Source organism: Tenrec ecaudatus, chromosome 6 (genome assembly GCF_050624435.1).
Source record: "Tenrec ecaudatus isolate mTenEca1 chromosome 6, mTenEca1.hap1, whole genome shotgun sequence".
Classification (NCBI taxonomy): Eukaryota; Metazoa; Chordata; class Mammalia; order Afrosoricida; family Tenrecidae; genus Tenrec; species Tenrec ecaudatus.
In genome coordinates this window covers 85,785,729-85,803,057 of record NC_134535.1, presented here as the reverse complement: position 1 = coordinate 85,803,057, position 17,329 = coordinate 85,785,729, and the positions used below count along the sequence as shown (strand labels likewise).

Here is a 17,329-nt window from a genome sequence, read left to right as displayed (position 1 = left end):
GGAACCATCAGTCCATTGTTTTCTCCTCCAGATTATTTATCCTGCCTACCTTATCTAGATAGACCTGCAGAGATAATAATATTCACAAAAAGCAAGACAGCAAAACGAAGCAACAACAAAAAAAAAAAAAAACGAGAAAGAAAGAAAGACCTGTGAATAGTTCAAGGTCTGTTTGTTCACCTTTAGGAGTGTTTTCTGGTCAAATCTGATGGGGTGCCACGCCCTGACCCCAAAGTCTATTTTTGCTATTCCCTCAGGATTTCCTTGCTCTGCTCCTCTTGCTGTTCTGTTGCACGCCCTTAGTGTTTCGCCTCAGTGTGGTAAGGTTAGATCAGGCACAATTCCCACACTGTGTCATGAGAACTTTTCTATGTAATTTCTAAAGGTGGGTCTTTTTATCCTGGGTCTTCTCAAAGACCTTCTGTGTGCTAGAAACTGAACCCCCAAATTTAGAGACTTTCATATTTTTCATGCACCAAGGAAACAAACTCATTGGCATCAAGTTGACCCCAACTCATAGTGACGTCATATGGGGTTTCTGAGGCTGTAATCTTTACTGGAACAGATAGGCTTGCCATTCTTCCTCTGAGCAGCAGATGGGTTTGAACTACAGACTTTGAAGTCATCAGTCCAACATTTCATTGCGTTGAGAAGCTATCTGGGGAAATGTTTCTGGTCTGAATAACCAATGCAGGGGATGAGGAATAAGGATTTAGTACATTATGAGATCAAACTCTGCACTAGTCCAGACTCTGGAAAAACAACGAAAGCTATAAAGAAGGTCAGCAGCTCTGCCAAACTATCTTCAATAGTCTATCATTTCATTTTCTCAAAAAAGTTTTCACTTCTCTTTTGTTATGTTTGCTTGAAATATTGATTGGTTTGGTTTTGGGTTTTTTTAATTTTAGAACTCTAACCACTTTCCTAAACTTACCTTGTGTTTCTCTGGTTCATTTTTTATTAGGTTCTTAAAGAATATATATAAGGCTCAGTCAAAACATATTGCTATAAGGGATCCAGTTCATACATGCACAGGTATATTCCAAACAAAATATATTTAAACATATCTCTGCAATCATAGACTGATTGCTGACAAGTTTGATGATGTATTTTTTTTAGTTTCATCAGGTTTCTTCAAAAATAAAAAATATGTTTAATTCCACAGGGCGGGGATGGGTACATTTTGAGATCTGGGCTAGTGTCAAATTTTTAACAAAACTCAAGAGGATATCTTCCCAAATCATTGAAGCCTTGCAACAAGTTTACAGAAACACTACCCACATAAAACAGCAGGGTTTAGATGGATACATTATTTTAACGAAGGTCAGAAATATGCAGAGATGAGCCAAGAGAGGGCAGTGTGCCAACCTTGGTGGTTGAAGAAACTATTGCAGAAGTCCAGAAAGAGGTGGGAGAAGGTAGTCATTATCCTTGATGCAATAACTACTGAGGTTGGGATCTCACATGGTTCTGCATTTTTAATGTTGTGCAAAAATCTTGACCTCAGCAAGCTTTGGCTTGATGAACATCAAGAGTACTGTGCGAAGATCGGCTAAATGAAAGAGCTCATCTTTCCATCAGTCTTTTCAGCAACATCAAAGCTATCAAAGACAACTTTCTACCATCATGAGAATGTGCCTGCAAAGGTAACAAGGGCTGTCCAATGAGAATTCACTGCGAAACCTTACCTCAACCACCTTACAGCCCTGATGCTCCCCCTTTAGAAAAGGTACGTAATTTGAGTCCCTTAAGGACACTGGAACTGTCATTTGAGATGTGGTATAAACCTAAGAGGGCAGAATTCTTTAGGAAAGAGCTAGAGATGTGTAAACACTGCCCTCAGACTTGTATAGATCTAGATGGATGATATACTTAAAACAATACCTTCACGTGTTATTTAATAAAGTTTTCTATGCTTTTGTAGCAATGCTTTCTGACCCCCCTCATAAATATTTCTGTTATATGTTGTTTCAATTTTGCATAAATTGTTCCATACAGTAATTATTTTACATTTTGTGTATCTATAATAAAATTTGATTTTTGATCAATGCATTCTGAGTTTTGATAAAGAACAACTGAATTCCTTTTGGCTCTTTGCATGGCACCATGGCGGTTGGCAAGAACAAGCGCCTTACAAAAGGAGGCAGAAAAGGAGCTAAGAAGAAAGTGGTTGATCCATTTTGTAAGAAAGATTGGTATGATGTGAAAGCACCAGCTTTGTTCAATATAAGAGATATTGGGAAAACACTAGTCACCAGGACTCAAGAAACCAAAAATTGCATCTGATGGCCTCAAGAGTTAAGTTTTTGAAATGAGCCTTGCTGATCTGCAAAATGATGAGGTTGCCTTTAGAAAATTTAAGTTAATAACTGAGGATGTTCAGGGCCAAACCTGCTTGACCAACTTCCCTGGCATGGATCTGACTAGATGTGCTCCATGGTCGAAAAATGGCAGACCATGACGGGAGCTCATGTTGATGTCAAGACTCCCGATGGGTATCTGCTTCCGCTGTTCTGTGTTGGTTTTACTAAAAAATAATCAGCCAGCAATCCCTTCTTCAGGGTGGGTTTTGTGGTGGCTAAGAGAGGCCTTTACATGCCTAAAATTGAAGAAAGCACAAGAAAACATGTCCTTGAGGGGGGGAAATGGTTGAAAAATTATGAAGAGTATTCAGATTTGTGCGATGTCGTAATGCCACTGAGCTCTGAGTATTCAAATGGTATTGAGATATATATATTTAAATAATTGATTCCAGACAGCATTGGGAAAGACATAGAAAGGGCTTGCCAGTTGAAGTAGTTTATTGTGCCAACCTGGCAGATAAACACATGTGGGGTTAATTGAAAGGTGGAGGGATACTCTCCCCAGAAGAACTGACTTGAGAGGACGGCACTGAAGTGGCAGCTAGAGGAAAGGGGCATGTCTGATCAGAGCAAATGGGAGCAAATGAAGGGGGAGGAAAATACAGTGGAGGACATCCTGGCCCAGGCCAGACCTGGAGGATGATATCCCTGCTCTGAACAGCCAATGGACAGGGTGGACAATATGGCTCATCCCACTATGAGAAAGTCACCCCTTGTTGGCCCAGGGCCCTAAGGGGGACAACACTGGAAACTCCAGGTGGAGACTGGCCCAGACTGGCACTGTGACACTAAGGCAAACCACTAAAAGTGTGCAGCAGAGCAACCATGGGAGCAGAGCAGGGAGCCCCTGAGGGAGTACAAAGGACAGACTCTGGGGCCAAAGCATGGTACCCCATCCTCCTGACTGAAGGACATGCCTAGAGATCACAAATCAGACCTTGATCTATTTACAAGTTTTTATTTCTTTTTATTTTTTTTCTTTAAATTAATTTATTCCTCTATGGGCAATTGGTTTTCTTTTTTGTTGTCATCGCTGTGTTCTCATTCATCACCTATCTTGCTATGACTTGATTTTTGGTGCATATTCTTATCACTATAGATCTATCTAGATAAGATAGACTGGATGAATAGTCTGGAGGAAAAAAACAATGGGACCAATGGTTCTGGAGGGACACAGGAGAGGGGGAGGTGGGGGTAAGGAAGTGGTGCTAACCAACCCATGGACAGGGGAGCAACAAGTGATTCAAAATCAGTGACAAGGAGGGTGTGAGAGGCCTAGTAGGGATTCAGCAAGGACAAGGTAACCGAGAGAAATTACTGAAACCCAAATGAATGTTGAGCATGTTAGTGGGACAAGAGGAAAGAACTAGGCAACAAAGGGTATTTATAGAGGTCTAAAGACTGGGATATATAAATATATTTATATAAGAGTATGGGGAAACATCTACATGCTTATATTTATATGTTTAGTATTAAGGCAGCAGATGGACATTGGGCCTCCACTCAAGTACTTACTCAATGCAAGAACATGTTGTTCTATTAAATTGGCATTCCACGATACTCACCTTCCTGACAAGATTGCTGAAGGAAAATGTATGCATCAGCAAATGTGGTGAAAAAAGCTGATGGAGCCTGGCTATCAAATATATAGCATTTGTGGTCTTAAAGGCTTGGAGATAAACAAGTGGCCATCTAGCTGAGAAGCATCAAAGCCCACATGGAAGAAGCACACCAGCCTATCTGACCACAAGGTGTAGAAGGGACCAGTTATCACACATCAAAGAACTAAAAATCATATCAGTGTGTGCCCACCTTCCTGATACGATCACTGAAGAAAAACGTGTGCATAAGCAAATATGGTGAAGAAAGCTGATGGTGCCCGGCAATCAAAAGATATAGCATCTGTAGTTTTAAAAGCTTGAAGATTAACAAGGGGCCATCTATCTCAGAAGCAACAAAGCCCACATGGAAGAAGCATACCAGCCTGTGTGACCACGAGCTGTCGGAGGGATCAGGTATCAAGCATCAAAGAACAAAAATCATATCATTGTAAATGTGGGTGAGTACAGAGTGGAGACTCGAAGGCCATCAGTAGACAACTGGACAACCCCTTACTGAAAGGCTGTGGGAAGGAGATGAGCCAGTCAGGGTGCAGGGTAGTAAAGATGAAACATATAACTTTCCTCTAGTTCTTAAGTGCTTCCTCTCCCCAACTATCATGATCCCAATTCTACCTTACAAATCTGGCTAGACCAGAGAATGTACATAGGTACAGATAGCAACTGGAAACACATGGAATCCATGACAGATGAATCCTTCAGGACCAATGGTGAGAGTGGTGATGCCTGGAGAGTGGAGGGAATGTGGGGTAGAAGGGGGGAACCAACTACAAGAATCTACATATAGCCTCCTCCCTGAGGAATGGACAACAGAGAAGAGCGTGAGGGCAGACATCAGACAGTGTAACATATGTCAAAATAATAATAATTTATGAACTATGAAGGGTTCATGAGGGAGCGGGGAGTGGGGAGGAAGGGGGGAAATGAGAAACGGATATTAAGGGCTCAAGTAGAAGGCAAATGTTTTGAGAATGATGATGGCAACAAATGTACATAAGTGCTTGACACAATGGATGGATTTATGGATTGTGATAAGAATTATACAAGCCCCCAATAAAATGATTTTAAAAGAAGAAAGAAAGAAAGAAAGAAAGAAAGAAAGAAAGAAAGATAGATAGATAGATAGATAGATAGATAGATAGATAGATAGATAGATAGATAGATAGATAGCGGGAGGGATAAATGGCTCAATAAGCCTCACCTTTCGAGTCCTCGGGTCTCTTGCTTTGTGATGGTCATACGAGGGTACAGCTGCCTTAGAAGTTCCTTGCTTCAGCTTGCAAGGCTGACTTCCTGCAAGACATCCCCAAGGAGAAGCCACATGGACCCATCATTGCGTCTGTTTTGTGAGATGGAGGAGGCCTTTGCGGATTGGTATTGGACATATGGGTTAATGTTGGACTGTGGGCTTGGGCAGCACTGGGTTGGGATGTTTTCTTGATGCTCACTTAACTTTTATCTAAAACTCTCTCTTATACATGAGTCTCTGTGGATTTGTTTCTCTAATGTACCCAGACTAATACACCAGTGCATTTATCCTCTCCATGGCATGTTTGTTTGAAAAGTGAAAATGCTGAAGAAGCCCAAGTTTGAATTGGGAAAACTCATGGAACTTCTTCGTGAAGGGGAAAGTTCTGGAAGAACTACTGGAGATGAGACAGATACAATAGTGGAACAAGCTGATGGAACCAGTTCAGGAGTCTGTTTAAAATTCAGACTTAATGTTAACAAATGAAAGGTCTTATTGTGAGACTGAATCACTAAAATTTCACTAGTCTCCCCTCACCGCCAACACTTGACAACTACTGAGCTACTTTCTTTGCCTACATTTTCATCTCTTCAATAATTCAATAGAAATCTTACCATTCGAGGCAAAGGGCATTTATAGAGGTCTCGATAAAGAAATGTACATATGCAAATATATTTATATATGAGGATGGGGAAATAGATCTATGCACACATATTTATAGGTTTAGTATTAAGGCAGCAGAAGGACATTGGACCTCCACTCACGTACTCCCTCAATACAAGAATACTTTCTTCTATTAAATTGGCATTCTATGATACTCACCTTCTCAACACAACCGCTGACAACAAAGCGGGTGAATAAGAAAATGTGGTGGAGAAACCTGATGGTATAGTGTCTGGGGTCTTAAAAGCTTGAAGATAAAAAAGCGGCCATATAGCTCCGAAGCAACAAAGCCCACATGGACGAAGCACACCAGCCTGTGTAATCACGAGGTGCCGAAGGGGTCAGTTATCAGGCATCAAAGAACAAAAAATCTTACCATAGTGTATGAGGTGAGGAGTGCCGAGTGGAGACCCAAAGCCCATTTGTAGGCCACTAGACATCCCCTTACAGAAGGGTCTCGGGAAGGAGACAATCAGGGTACAATGTAGCAATGATGAAAAATACAACTTTCTCTAATTCCTAAATGCTTCCTCCCCCACTCCCCACTATAATGATCCCAATTCTACCTTGCAAGTCTGGCTAGACCAGAGGATGTACACTGGTACAGATAGGAGCTGGAGGCACAGGGAATCCAGGGCAGATGATCCCTTCAGGACCAGTGGTGTGAGTGGCGATACTGGGAGGGTAGAGGGAGGGTGGGTTGGAAAGGGGGAACCAATTGCAAGGATCTACATGTGACCTCCTCCCTGTGGGACGGACAACTGAAAAGTGGGTGAAGGCAGACGTCGGACTGGGCAAGATATGACAAAATAAAATTTATAAATTATCAAGAGTTCTTGAGGGAGGGGGAGGGGAGAGGAAGGGGGAAAATCTGGAGCTGATGCCAGGGGCTTAGGTGGAGAGAAAATGTTTTGAGAATGATGAGGGCAATGAATGTACAAATGTGCTTTACACAACTGATTTATGTATGGATTGTGATAAGAGTTGCATGAGCCCCTAATAAAACGATTTTAAAAAATCTTCCCATTCTTTTGTGTAACTTCTCTTTATCATCGTGTTTGACTGATTTACCAAATGCCCTCAACCAATAGCTTGGTTTGATCTCATCTTCATCTTGCCTTCGTTTTTCACCTCTCACAATCAGTAGTTATTTCAGAATAATTATTGTAAGAAACCACTTGTTCACTCTCTTACATAGATTCACTTCCACTCCTACTAATTATAATACATTCTCACACTGATTCTGAGTGTCCAGCTTTATTTTCTACAATTGACTTGTTTATAATACTTAACAGAAAATTATTAGCAATGTTGGGTTGATTGTGTATGCTTCCTTCTTATCTTGTGCAGAGAGTTCTGCTCTGTTACATAAACAGTTATTTTGTAGATCCCAATGACTGCTTTTCACATCGCAAGTTTCATGCCAGGAAACTATTACCCTTCAGGTACAACAAGGTATGCCCATCCTATCTTGTTTTTCTTTTTCTTGACCTGATTCCAGTTGTTGTCAAATGGTCACAGTAAGTTTGTTAATAAACAGCCCAGATAATCACATTAGGGAAACCAGAACTGGGTGGTTTGTTTTTTTTTCTTTCTGCATGGTTATCACTATTGGTAACAGTACCATAAAACTTGCCTGATCTGGGTTTCTTAAAATGCTGCATTCCTACGGATTATTTCAATATAGCCCAGCCTCATTTTTTTATTTTAATTCTGAAACTAGAATTACATCAGCAATTCTACATTCTTAATTAAATTACCCACTTATTCTCTTTCACATATACTATATTCATTCCCAGTACATTTCACATATACTATATTCATTCATTTTATATGCATAATATAAATTACCTCACAAAGTTAATAAGTAAATTAGTGATTTTTCAGCCAAGGGCAATTTTGCATGCTCTTCTTACCCATGTGGGGACTTTTGTTATCTGGGACATTTTTTATTTTCTCAGCTAATGGAGGTACTACTTTATATTTGCTGGGTAGAGAGCAGAGATGCTACCAAACACCCTAGCGTGCACAGGACTGGCCCAAAATGCCAGTGTTGCTGAGGTTGGCCTCAATATGTTGTTTTGTTATCCAAAGTTTAAAAAAACAGATTGTTAATGTATCAATTATATTTCTGCCTTTCCATTAAGACTAATTTTAGTAGTAGCATAAACCCTGGATAGACCACTGTTTCTTAAGCTAATTTCAGTCACAGTGGCAGTATAATGTTTATTATTTTATTTCTTTAGGAACTAGCTTTTACATCAATACCTCCATGTTCTTAATAATAAGGGCTCAATAGCATAAAATGTTAAACTGGCATATAGAATCATTTTATCCATCAGGTATTCAGTACAATAGTGATTTCAACTTTGTAAAACATCAAGTACATGCTCATAATCTAAACCTCATTGCTTGATTGCCCAGACCAGTGTGCTTTGCTGGTTAATATGCAATTCAGTATTGTTTGAAGAGAATCTTGGCTACGTATGGATCTTAGCATTGTGGACAACAGTCTTCTTGATATTAAGCCCTCCAGTGTTTGAATCAAATGTAAAGATCGAGTGCAAATCAACTTCATTTCCTTTCTGGCATCTTCATTTTGAGTTGTGAGAAGGCACGCTGCCATTGGGAAAGCTAACTGAATGCCTACCTTCTCAGTCTGCTCTAATAAACACATACTTAAAATCCCGCCAACATCAGTAGTGGACCATACTTAATGGAATCCTCTGAGGCTCTTAGCTATTCCCTAGTCTAGCTAAAGTTGGACTTCAGGCAGTGACAATGGGGACTGAAGGGCATTGGCTCCTCTGTCTCCTTTGTCGCCTGAGATGACTAATAACGGATGGTGGCCTAATCTGTACCTTCCTCTTAGAGATTCAGAGATTCTCCTGGTGTGGTGTTTAGAAGAAACTAAATAAAGGAATGCCTGTGGGATTAGGCCTGAGAACACTGAACAGAAACTCCATACATCTTCGGTTGGGTACTTTTGAGAATCAATGACTTATGGAATAGAAAAAGAGGACCACGCCACAGCTCAGAGGATGAATGTCCTGAAGCGTCTGCCTTTATGAGTATGTAGAGCTCTGGGATAATCTGTTTTCTTCCTCACTGTATTTTCCAAAAGGATAGAAAGGAGATTGCTTTATAGTCCTTTAACTGAGCTACAGCAATACCGCTTACTATGAGCATAGAGACCGCTGTGCCTGGATGCAAACCCACCAGAGCAACAGGAAGTCTTCGGAACCACAAAACTTGCAGAACTCAGTAGGGTCTTCTATGATTACTGTGAGTTTCCCCCTCTCTCTTTCCTAGTTTCTTTCTTTATTTTCCTCTTCTAGACTTCTCTTCCTATCTTCTCACTGACTTTTGTCTGCTAGAGATTGAGCTTCTGACCAGAGATCCATCAGATGGCTTTTCTACTCACTTATTCTGTGTAGCTACTTAGGAAGGACTCCTGACCTCTGTGAGTTATGTTGGGAACTTCTCACGTTCTAATTTCAAACTCGACAGGATGCTGTAGTCTATAGATGAGGTCAGCAGAGTGACCATAAAGCTCGTGGTGCGGTCAATGGACTGCTCCCGAGTAGACCTTGAACAGCAGGATGTATATCAGAGTAGATCAGGCTGTAAATAATCGTGACTCGGGTAAAATCTTTTTCTAAAACCTCGATCATATGCACTACATTTTTCTTTCACTTCTAACCCCTCTGCCTGCACAACTATTGATAATGTGAGTCACAAAGAGAAAAAGGAAGGTGCATGATCGCACTTGAGGAAAATATTCTAACTTCAAAAAGTTCTTTCTCTACTTTCACCTCTCTGCCCAGTCCAGGAGCCTGTTGTTCAGACAGCCAAGACCTTTATCTCACTTTCCAGGAGTTTCCAGATTTCTCTCCCCTCCCCACCTATAAATTGGATCATGGAGAGCAGTCTTATATTGAGTGAATAAAGGAAAAACTGGATTTATCTCGCCATTCTCATCAATCCCAAGAGTTGTACAATTAAATAACATTTTAAAATCAAACACATGTGAGACTTTGCCAATGAATGATCCTATCCCCCCAGAAGAAAAAAAACAAGACAGTCATATGCCAATTTGCTGAGCTCAAGTCTCAGCTCTGATCGTTACCATGTCTGTGACCTTGGGCAAGTTATCTAGTTTTTCTGTACCCCAGTTCCTCATCTGTAAAAACAGGTGCCAAGACTGTTTTATAAACAAATAAAATCTTAATACACAGACGTCCACTTACTTAACTGCTGAGCTATTTGACCTTCTTGCCAGAACCAAACTTTCAGGATTGCGGCCCTTTCACAACCATTGTCAACGTCCTCTCAGAGCAGTGGTATGAACCTTGGTGTTTTTTACAGCTGTACAACTATTTGTGATGTGATCTATAGATGAGGTGCCATACGCATGAAACCGGTTTTTTTTAAATGAAAGAAACTTGGTATTTTTAGTCTGTTGAGTAGTAACAATGTCAAACTCATTTTATCAAGACAAAGCTAGAGCAAACAAGACAGATTTAGAGGTTGTCAGAGACAGGGTTAGAAACACAAATCAGCATCCTAGCCAGGTTACTCTCTAAAGTAAATTTCTTATTCATTCAGAAAATGAAATTCCTGAAGCAATTTTACAATTCTAAGAGAATTATCTTAATTCATTGTTTTTGTGTGTGTGTGATTATGTTGCTACTAAAGGTAATAAAGTATTCACTTTGAAGATTTGACAAACCTATAAATGAGAGGCATTTTAAAATACATTTATTTTCCAGCTAAATTATTCTCATTTTTGCTTAATCTTATTTAATTTCAGTCATTTTATAATTCAGGTTAGTCTGCTTGGGAGAGGTGTAAACTGGATGTAGGTTCTAAATTAGGCTCATAATCTCAGGACTGCTGTGAATTTTTATTATTACTGCTGTTTGTTTTTGTTGTTGTTGTTGTTAATTTATTTTTTATTTATTTTATTTTTATTCTTTTTTATTTTTTACTGTTGTTTATTATTAAGAGTATAGAAATAATCTGAAAGAAATAGAGCACTGGTATGAAACTTGGTGTTTTTGTAATAAATACTGTACAACTCTACGTGATATGATATATAGATGAAGTGCTGTGTGAATGAAACTGGTATTTTTTTTAATGAAAGAAATAAAGAAAAAGAAACCGTATTTTTAGTCTGTTGGGAAACAACAATATCAAACTCAGTTTATTAAGACAAAGCTAGAGAAAACAAGGCAGATTTAGAGGTTGTGCAGATTGGTCAAGATAGTTGGTATCAGAGCATGATACCAACCCAGGTATGAGGTATTATGATAAGGCCCAATATGAATTTACACCTCCCGATTAGGGGTTCAAGCTATAAAGAAAGAAAAATTCTAGAAGCCTAATTCTTCCCTGAATACCAGGTGAGAGTGACTCAAAATCTAGGCCCAAAAAAGGTGCATCAATGAAGCAGTTCAACATAAGTAGATATATGTAAAGTCATTTTGTGTCCAGCACAACTGGACATATAACAGGGAGTCCATTAGTGAATGAGTAGTATTATGGATAGATAATAAATAAAAGAGTGATCAAAGACTATATCAATATGTTAAAGGATGCATAAATGGAAAAGTTGTGCTATAGAATGAGTAAATGGATTAAAGTGCAGAAAATAAATTTAAAAATTACTGTTGTAAGTTTTCACCTCCTTTCTGATATGGTATGAAATGGCTAATAGTTGTGGGATGCTCTGATTGAAGGATGGCTGATTCTGGTATAGAATTTTTCACTCTTAATTGTTGTCTTAATGTTAAGTCAGTAACCAGCTGAAAGAAGCCTGGAGGTGCTGTTGGGTAAGCGCTGGACTTCTAACTGCAAAGTCATTGGTTCAAACCCACTAGCTGTTCCTCAGGAGATTAAAAAGGGCTGTCTACTTCTGTAAAGAAACTCCATATAAGGTTTCCAAGAATATAAATGGACTCATGACAATGGGTTTGGTTTCAAATTATTTTGAAAATTCCCTTTATGCCACTTTGCTTTTATAAAAGAACACATTAGTACTTGTTTTCAATAACTAAAAGAAATCCAAAAAGAATTTTAGGGTTTTCACATTTATGAAAATGTCCAAGTAACATCCAGCATCTGTTTTGCAGCAAGTTGTTAAAGAAGCAGTACACACCAGCACTCCCAAAGAGTGAGAGTGTTAGCAACAAGCATCTCCCAACTGCAGCCCATCTCAGAACCAAGTTGACATAACTTTGAACTTGACTTCGAACAGTGCATGTTTGTTTGTATTATATTAGGTTCTAAACGTTATTTGGTATCATTTGATAGGTTATTTGGGGAGCTGGAAACACTAAAAAATCTTCCAGTATAAAGTATTGGTAATTGTTTTGTTGTTATTGTTGTTGTTTCCTTTTAAGTTATCTAGGCTCACCATAATACTTCCTTGGAAATTTCTAGGAATAATACTTCCTAGGAAAGTTCTAGGAATAATACTTCCTAGGAAAGTGTGAAGAACCTGAACTGCAACCAATGGATAATAATAGAGGCAGGACTACCATATGAGCACCTCACTGGGCCAAGGGTTATGGAGCTCTGAAGTAATCTAGAAAGTAATTATTCCCCCTAAAGAATTTTACTGTTGTTGTTTGAGGAGAAAAAAGAAAGAAACGTGTCCTGAATACCTTAACTACAACTGTCAAAACTAAATCTCAATTCAGTGCTGAGATAAAATGAAGAGTTATTTATAGTGAGAGGATTAATTTGGGGGAAAGTGAGGTATACCACAGGAGAAGATGCTGAGATCCAGGTCGGAGATTGAGGAGGTAGGGACTGCTTTTAGAGGCTGTTGAGAAAGATCTGTGAACCAAAAGAAGACGGAACCGTGTGTGGGCAGGAAAGACCCTCAGACCATGTTCAGATATGGAACTGGGAAAGGAAGCGGGAAGGAGGCAGAATTGACTAGAGAGCATCTCCACCTACAAAGGAGATCCATAAACATTCACCACCCAACCCACTCGGGCCCTGGATCCAACAGTGACCTTTAGAAAAGGCAGAAATGACCGACCTGTAGCGTCCCACTGTGCTCAGTCCTGGGTTGCTTTGGGGGAAAGTTGGTCTCTGCAAAATCTGAGAAGAATCTCAAACTTATTCATGACTCATACCCAGTACCACTGAATGGTAAGCTTTTCATTTAAGAAGCACCACATCTGAAATGGGACACACACACACACACCCCATCACTCCCAAAAAGAGTTAGTGTTGCCCTTAAGGGAGAAAAAAGAGGGTGCAGAAGGCCCAAATCACAGAACACTGGCTATGTAGTGATGCAGACATGGGTGAAACGTGATGCAGTCACTCACTCACTTGCTTAAGGCAAGATGACTCCATTCTTCTAGTTACATATTTGGAAAACTAGAATTCAATGACCTGTCATAATCTTTTAAAGTCAAATAAGAAAATTTCAAGTTTTCAACAGAGTAGCATAGTGGATTACATGTTGGGCTTCTAACCACGGGGTCAGAGGTTCTAACCCACCAGCTGCTGCGCAGAAGAATAATGAGACTTTTTCTCCTGTAAAGATATACATTCTTAGAAACCCATAGGAACAGATGGATTCTGTCCTACAGTTTTTATGATTTAATTTATGATTTATAATGGACTCAATGGCAATGAGCCTTGAGTTGTAAGCTATAATAGACCTTGACCTTCAGAAAAGGCAGAAATGATCAGGTTGTAGTATCCAACTGTGCTCAGTCACTGGTTACCTTATTATTATATACCTTATGCATTCAGCTAAGTCCACACAGGAGAAGCACCCCTGCCTGTGTGTTGCAAGGACTGTAAATAATAAAGTCCAAGACCAGAGCCAGGAATGCTATTAGAGCTTGAATTCTGAGCACCCCATTTGCAGAAGGCTATGAAGGACAATGAAAGCCCAAAAGTCCTTCTGTAGAGTCCCCATGTGGATGAAACTTGCAGAGAATCCCTCTGACCGTTGATGAGGGACATGGCTAGCCTTCCTAACAGACAGAGGACATTGGAAAATGGAACTCGGGTTCAAAGTTAGCATCTTATCATTTTTCTCCTTTTTGACTCATTTTACATTTTTCCTGGTTTTGTGATTCTCTGATTTCCTTTGCATTGACGTTTCCTCTGCTTTATTTTGCAATTGTTGCTGTTTATTGTTTTGTTTGTTTGTTTGTTTAGGAGGGGTTGCCTGGTTTTCTTTATATGAAATCCAGGACATGTAAACCTATAAACAGTAACTGGATTAATAGTTCCTTACAGCTTAGCTAGGGCGATTGTGGGGGGACTGATGATAATGAATATAAGAATGAAAAAATTGTCATGGTATTGATTATGGTGATGATTTCACTACTTTTTTAATGTGTTTAAATATTTATATTATATGGTATGTGAATTATATGTCAATAAAACTTAAAATTATTTTCAACGCAGTCAAAATTAAGGTGGGAGCCAGATAACAAATAGAATTTGCACTGGTGAATAAAGGTAGAGTGTTTCAGACAGAGAAGATGCTTACCCAAAAGAAGAGAGCTTTAAAGCTATTCCTATCAAGTGCTCCAACTGTTTCCTGGTTGAGAATGAGATCAATTCCTAAGTATATCTGTAAGTGGAAATTACAGGTAAGTTGAGACAGGTACAAAGTGATCTTATTTAGCAAGAAAATTCTGGAAGTTCTTCCAGTGATTCAAAAGCTGGACCTGTGTAGCCAGGGAAGGTGAAGGTGAATGTGATGGAGAATTTGTTGCAAATGAGGACTGTTTAAGAAGCCCATGGTGACATTGGGCTGCTGGTGCAACGTCAGCAATTTGAACCCACCAGTCTCTTTACTGGAGAAAGATGAGACTGTCTGCTCCCATAAAGACTTATCACCTCAGAAAAAACTAGTTCTCCTCTGCTCTCCAGGGTCACTATGAGCCAGATTTGAATCAGTGGCATCGGATATGTTTAGGGGTTGGTAAAACTGGGGAACGCTGCTCGTGTGGTGGCTCAGCCCTCAGCTGTTAACTGAAAGGTTTGCTGTTGGAATCACCAGGCACTCTGAAGGAGAGGGATGTGGCAATCTGGTCTGTAAACAAGGTTAAACATTGGAGTGTTCGTGGGAGAGTTGTTCCCTGCCCAAGAGGACCACTGTGAGTCAGACTCAGCTTGAGAACAATGGGCTGGTGGGCTAGTTCAATCTTACAAAAGTATGACAAATTTACATAACAAAAGGGCAAGTATTGAGTTGTCCCTGAATCTGTCATTCATAACCCTGGGGACTACCTCTAGACTAGTCAGTTTTTAGCATTGAAGATGAAAGAGTGGCAGATAGCCAAATGTAAAACTATCTAAATCCTACCTGTAGTAGAGAACTAGAAGGACAAGTCTTAAGTAGAAGGCACTAGGAGAGGATCCTAAAGAGCTTAATTAGATAATGAATATTCATTTTGGGGACTTGGACACATTACATACTTTTTTTAAGATCATTTTATTGTGGGCTCTTACACTTCTTATAACAATCCATACATCAATTGTATCAAGTATATTTGAACATATGTTGCCATCAGTAATTACGTAATTTTTATGCTCAATTTACAAATTTGTAAAAGGACTCCACAATATCCTCTGTTGTCCTTCCTCACTGCGTCCAACTTCCAAACACACACACACATGCAAACACGTGCGCATACACACACGCACGCGCACACATCCTCATCTTTTCATTCTGTCTTAAGAGTCGAAATGACAAATATATAGTAAATTATCACATCAATTATAAAAACTAAGGAAGCACAAATGACATAATTAAGTAGTGCTGTGGGTTCTAAAATTGGGGGGAAACAAACTGAGCAAGAGGACAGGGACAAGTGTTGAAATATCTCCCTAGCAAGTTTATACCATGTACAAAGCATGCACATATTGTAAACAAACCAGTACTCAGCTGAAGGAGACAAAATAAGATCTTCATGGGAAAATATTGTGCAAATTTACAAATTTCTTCATCAGGTGTTGATGTACATGGAATGCCTATGTGATTATATGGAATGGCCACAGTGAATTCAAAATACAACAGTACATAGGGATGGGTTCTAGATAGTTAATCAAGGCATATATAAAATCAAAACAAATTCATTATGTGTAAAAAAACAAATTCATTATGCATCAGTACCATAGTATTGGGTAGCATCAAGAGAAATTGTAAGTCTATTTGTTTGTGTTCCAGAGACTATCGTTTCTAAATGGACTTGAGGAATCACAGCACCATCACCCAGTTCCTCCTCCTCGGGCTGTCTGCTGACCCCCATGTCCAGACTCTGCTCTCTGTCCTGTTTCTGGGGATTTACCTCGTGACTCTGATAGGGAATTTGATGATGCTGCTGGTGATCAGGGCTGACTCCCACCTCCACACACCCATGTACTTCTTCCTAAGCCACCTCTCTTTCCTGGATCTTTGTTTTTCTTCAGTCACTGTACCCAAGTTGCTGGAGAACCTCTTATCTCAAAGGAAAATTATCTCAATAGAGGGATGCTTGACTCAAGCCTTCTTTGTGTATTATGTTGGAGAAACAGAAATCTTTCTGCTCTGTGCCATGGCTTATGACCGCTATGCTGCCATCTGCCACCCTCTGCTCTATGGCCAGATGATGAGCAGTCAGCAATATGTGAATTTAGTATGGACATCATGGAGCCTGGGTTTTCTGGATGCACTTATCAATGTTTCCCCAGCTGTGAATTTGAACTTCTGTGCAGCCCATAGGATCCCCCACTATAGCTGTGAACTGCCCTCTCTCTTCTCTTTGTCCTGCTCTGATATCTCCATCAACATCATTGTCCTGGTCTTCTCTGTACTCTTGCATGGCTTTGGTACCTTATTCTTGATTACCTTTTCATATACCCGCATTGTCTCAACTATCCTGAGCATTAGGTCCACTACAGGCAGAAGCAAAGCCTTCTCTACCTGTTTCTCCCACCTCACTGCAGTCAGCTTCTTCTATGGATCTGCGTTCCTTCGCTATCTGTTGCCAACATCAGGCTCCCCTCTGGAGTTGATCTTCTCCGTACAATATAGTGTGGTCACTCCTCTTGTGAATCCACTCATCTACAGTTTGAAAAATAAAGAAGTAAAGGGAGCTGTGAAAAGAACCTTGGGGAAATGTTTGCAATGGTATGGGTAGCAGATTACATGATGAAAGAAAAGAAGCACAGATCTCTTCGGGATATCCAGCAAATTGACACTGAACTCTTCCTGAATGTTGAAAAATAACTCAAAAAAACCTTTAAAATGGCACAAAGATTCTTAGAAGCTGGAATTCAACAACGGTCCAGATTAAATCCTGCTCAAAGTAAGGACAACATGTATCAAACTAATTTTGAGATTAAGTGTGCAGAATGACACAGAGAGTGGAGTCGAAGGGTTAAGAAAATCATAGACTTGGCATCAT

General features: G+C 39.7%; 1 protein-coding gene across 1 annotated transcript; it reads left to right on the top strand.

Moving 5' to 3' along the window:
* Nucleotides 1–16,126: 16,126 nt before the first annotated feature.
* On the top strand, nt 16,127–17,062 carry LOC142451059 (olfactory receptor 8S1-like). The gene has a single exon (XM_075552995.1). It carries the CDS (start codon nt 16,127–16,129, stop codon nt 17,060–17,062), a length of 936 nt encoding a protein of 311 aa, XP_075409110.1.
* Nucleotides 17,063–17,329: the final 267 nt, after the last annotated feature.

Coding starts and splice junctions, on each gene's coding strand:
- LOC142451059 (XM_075552995.1), top strand. CDS start 16,127: ATGGACTTGAGGAATCACAGCACCATCACCCAGTTCCTCCTCCTCGGG.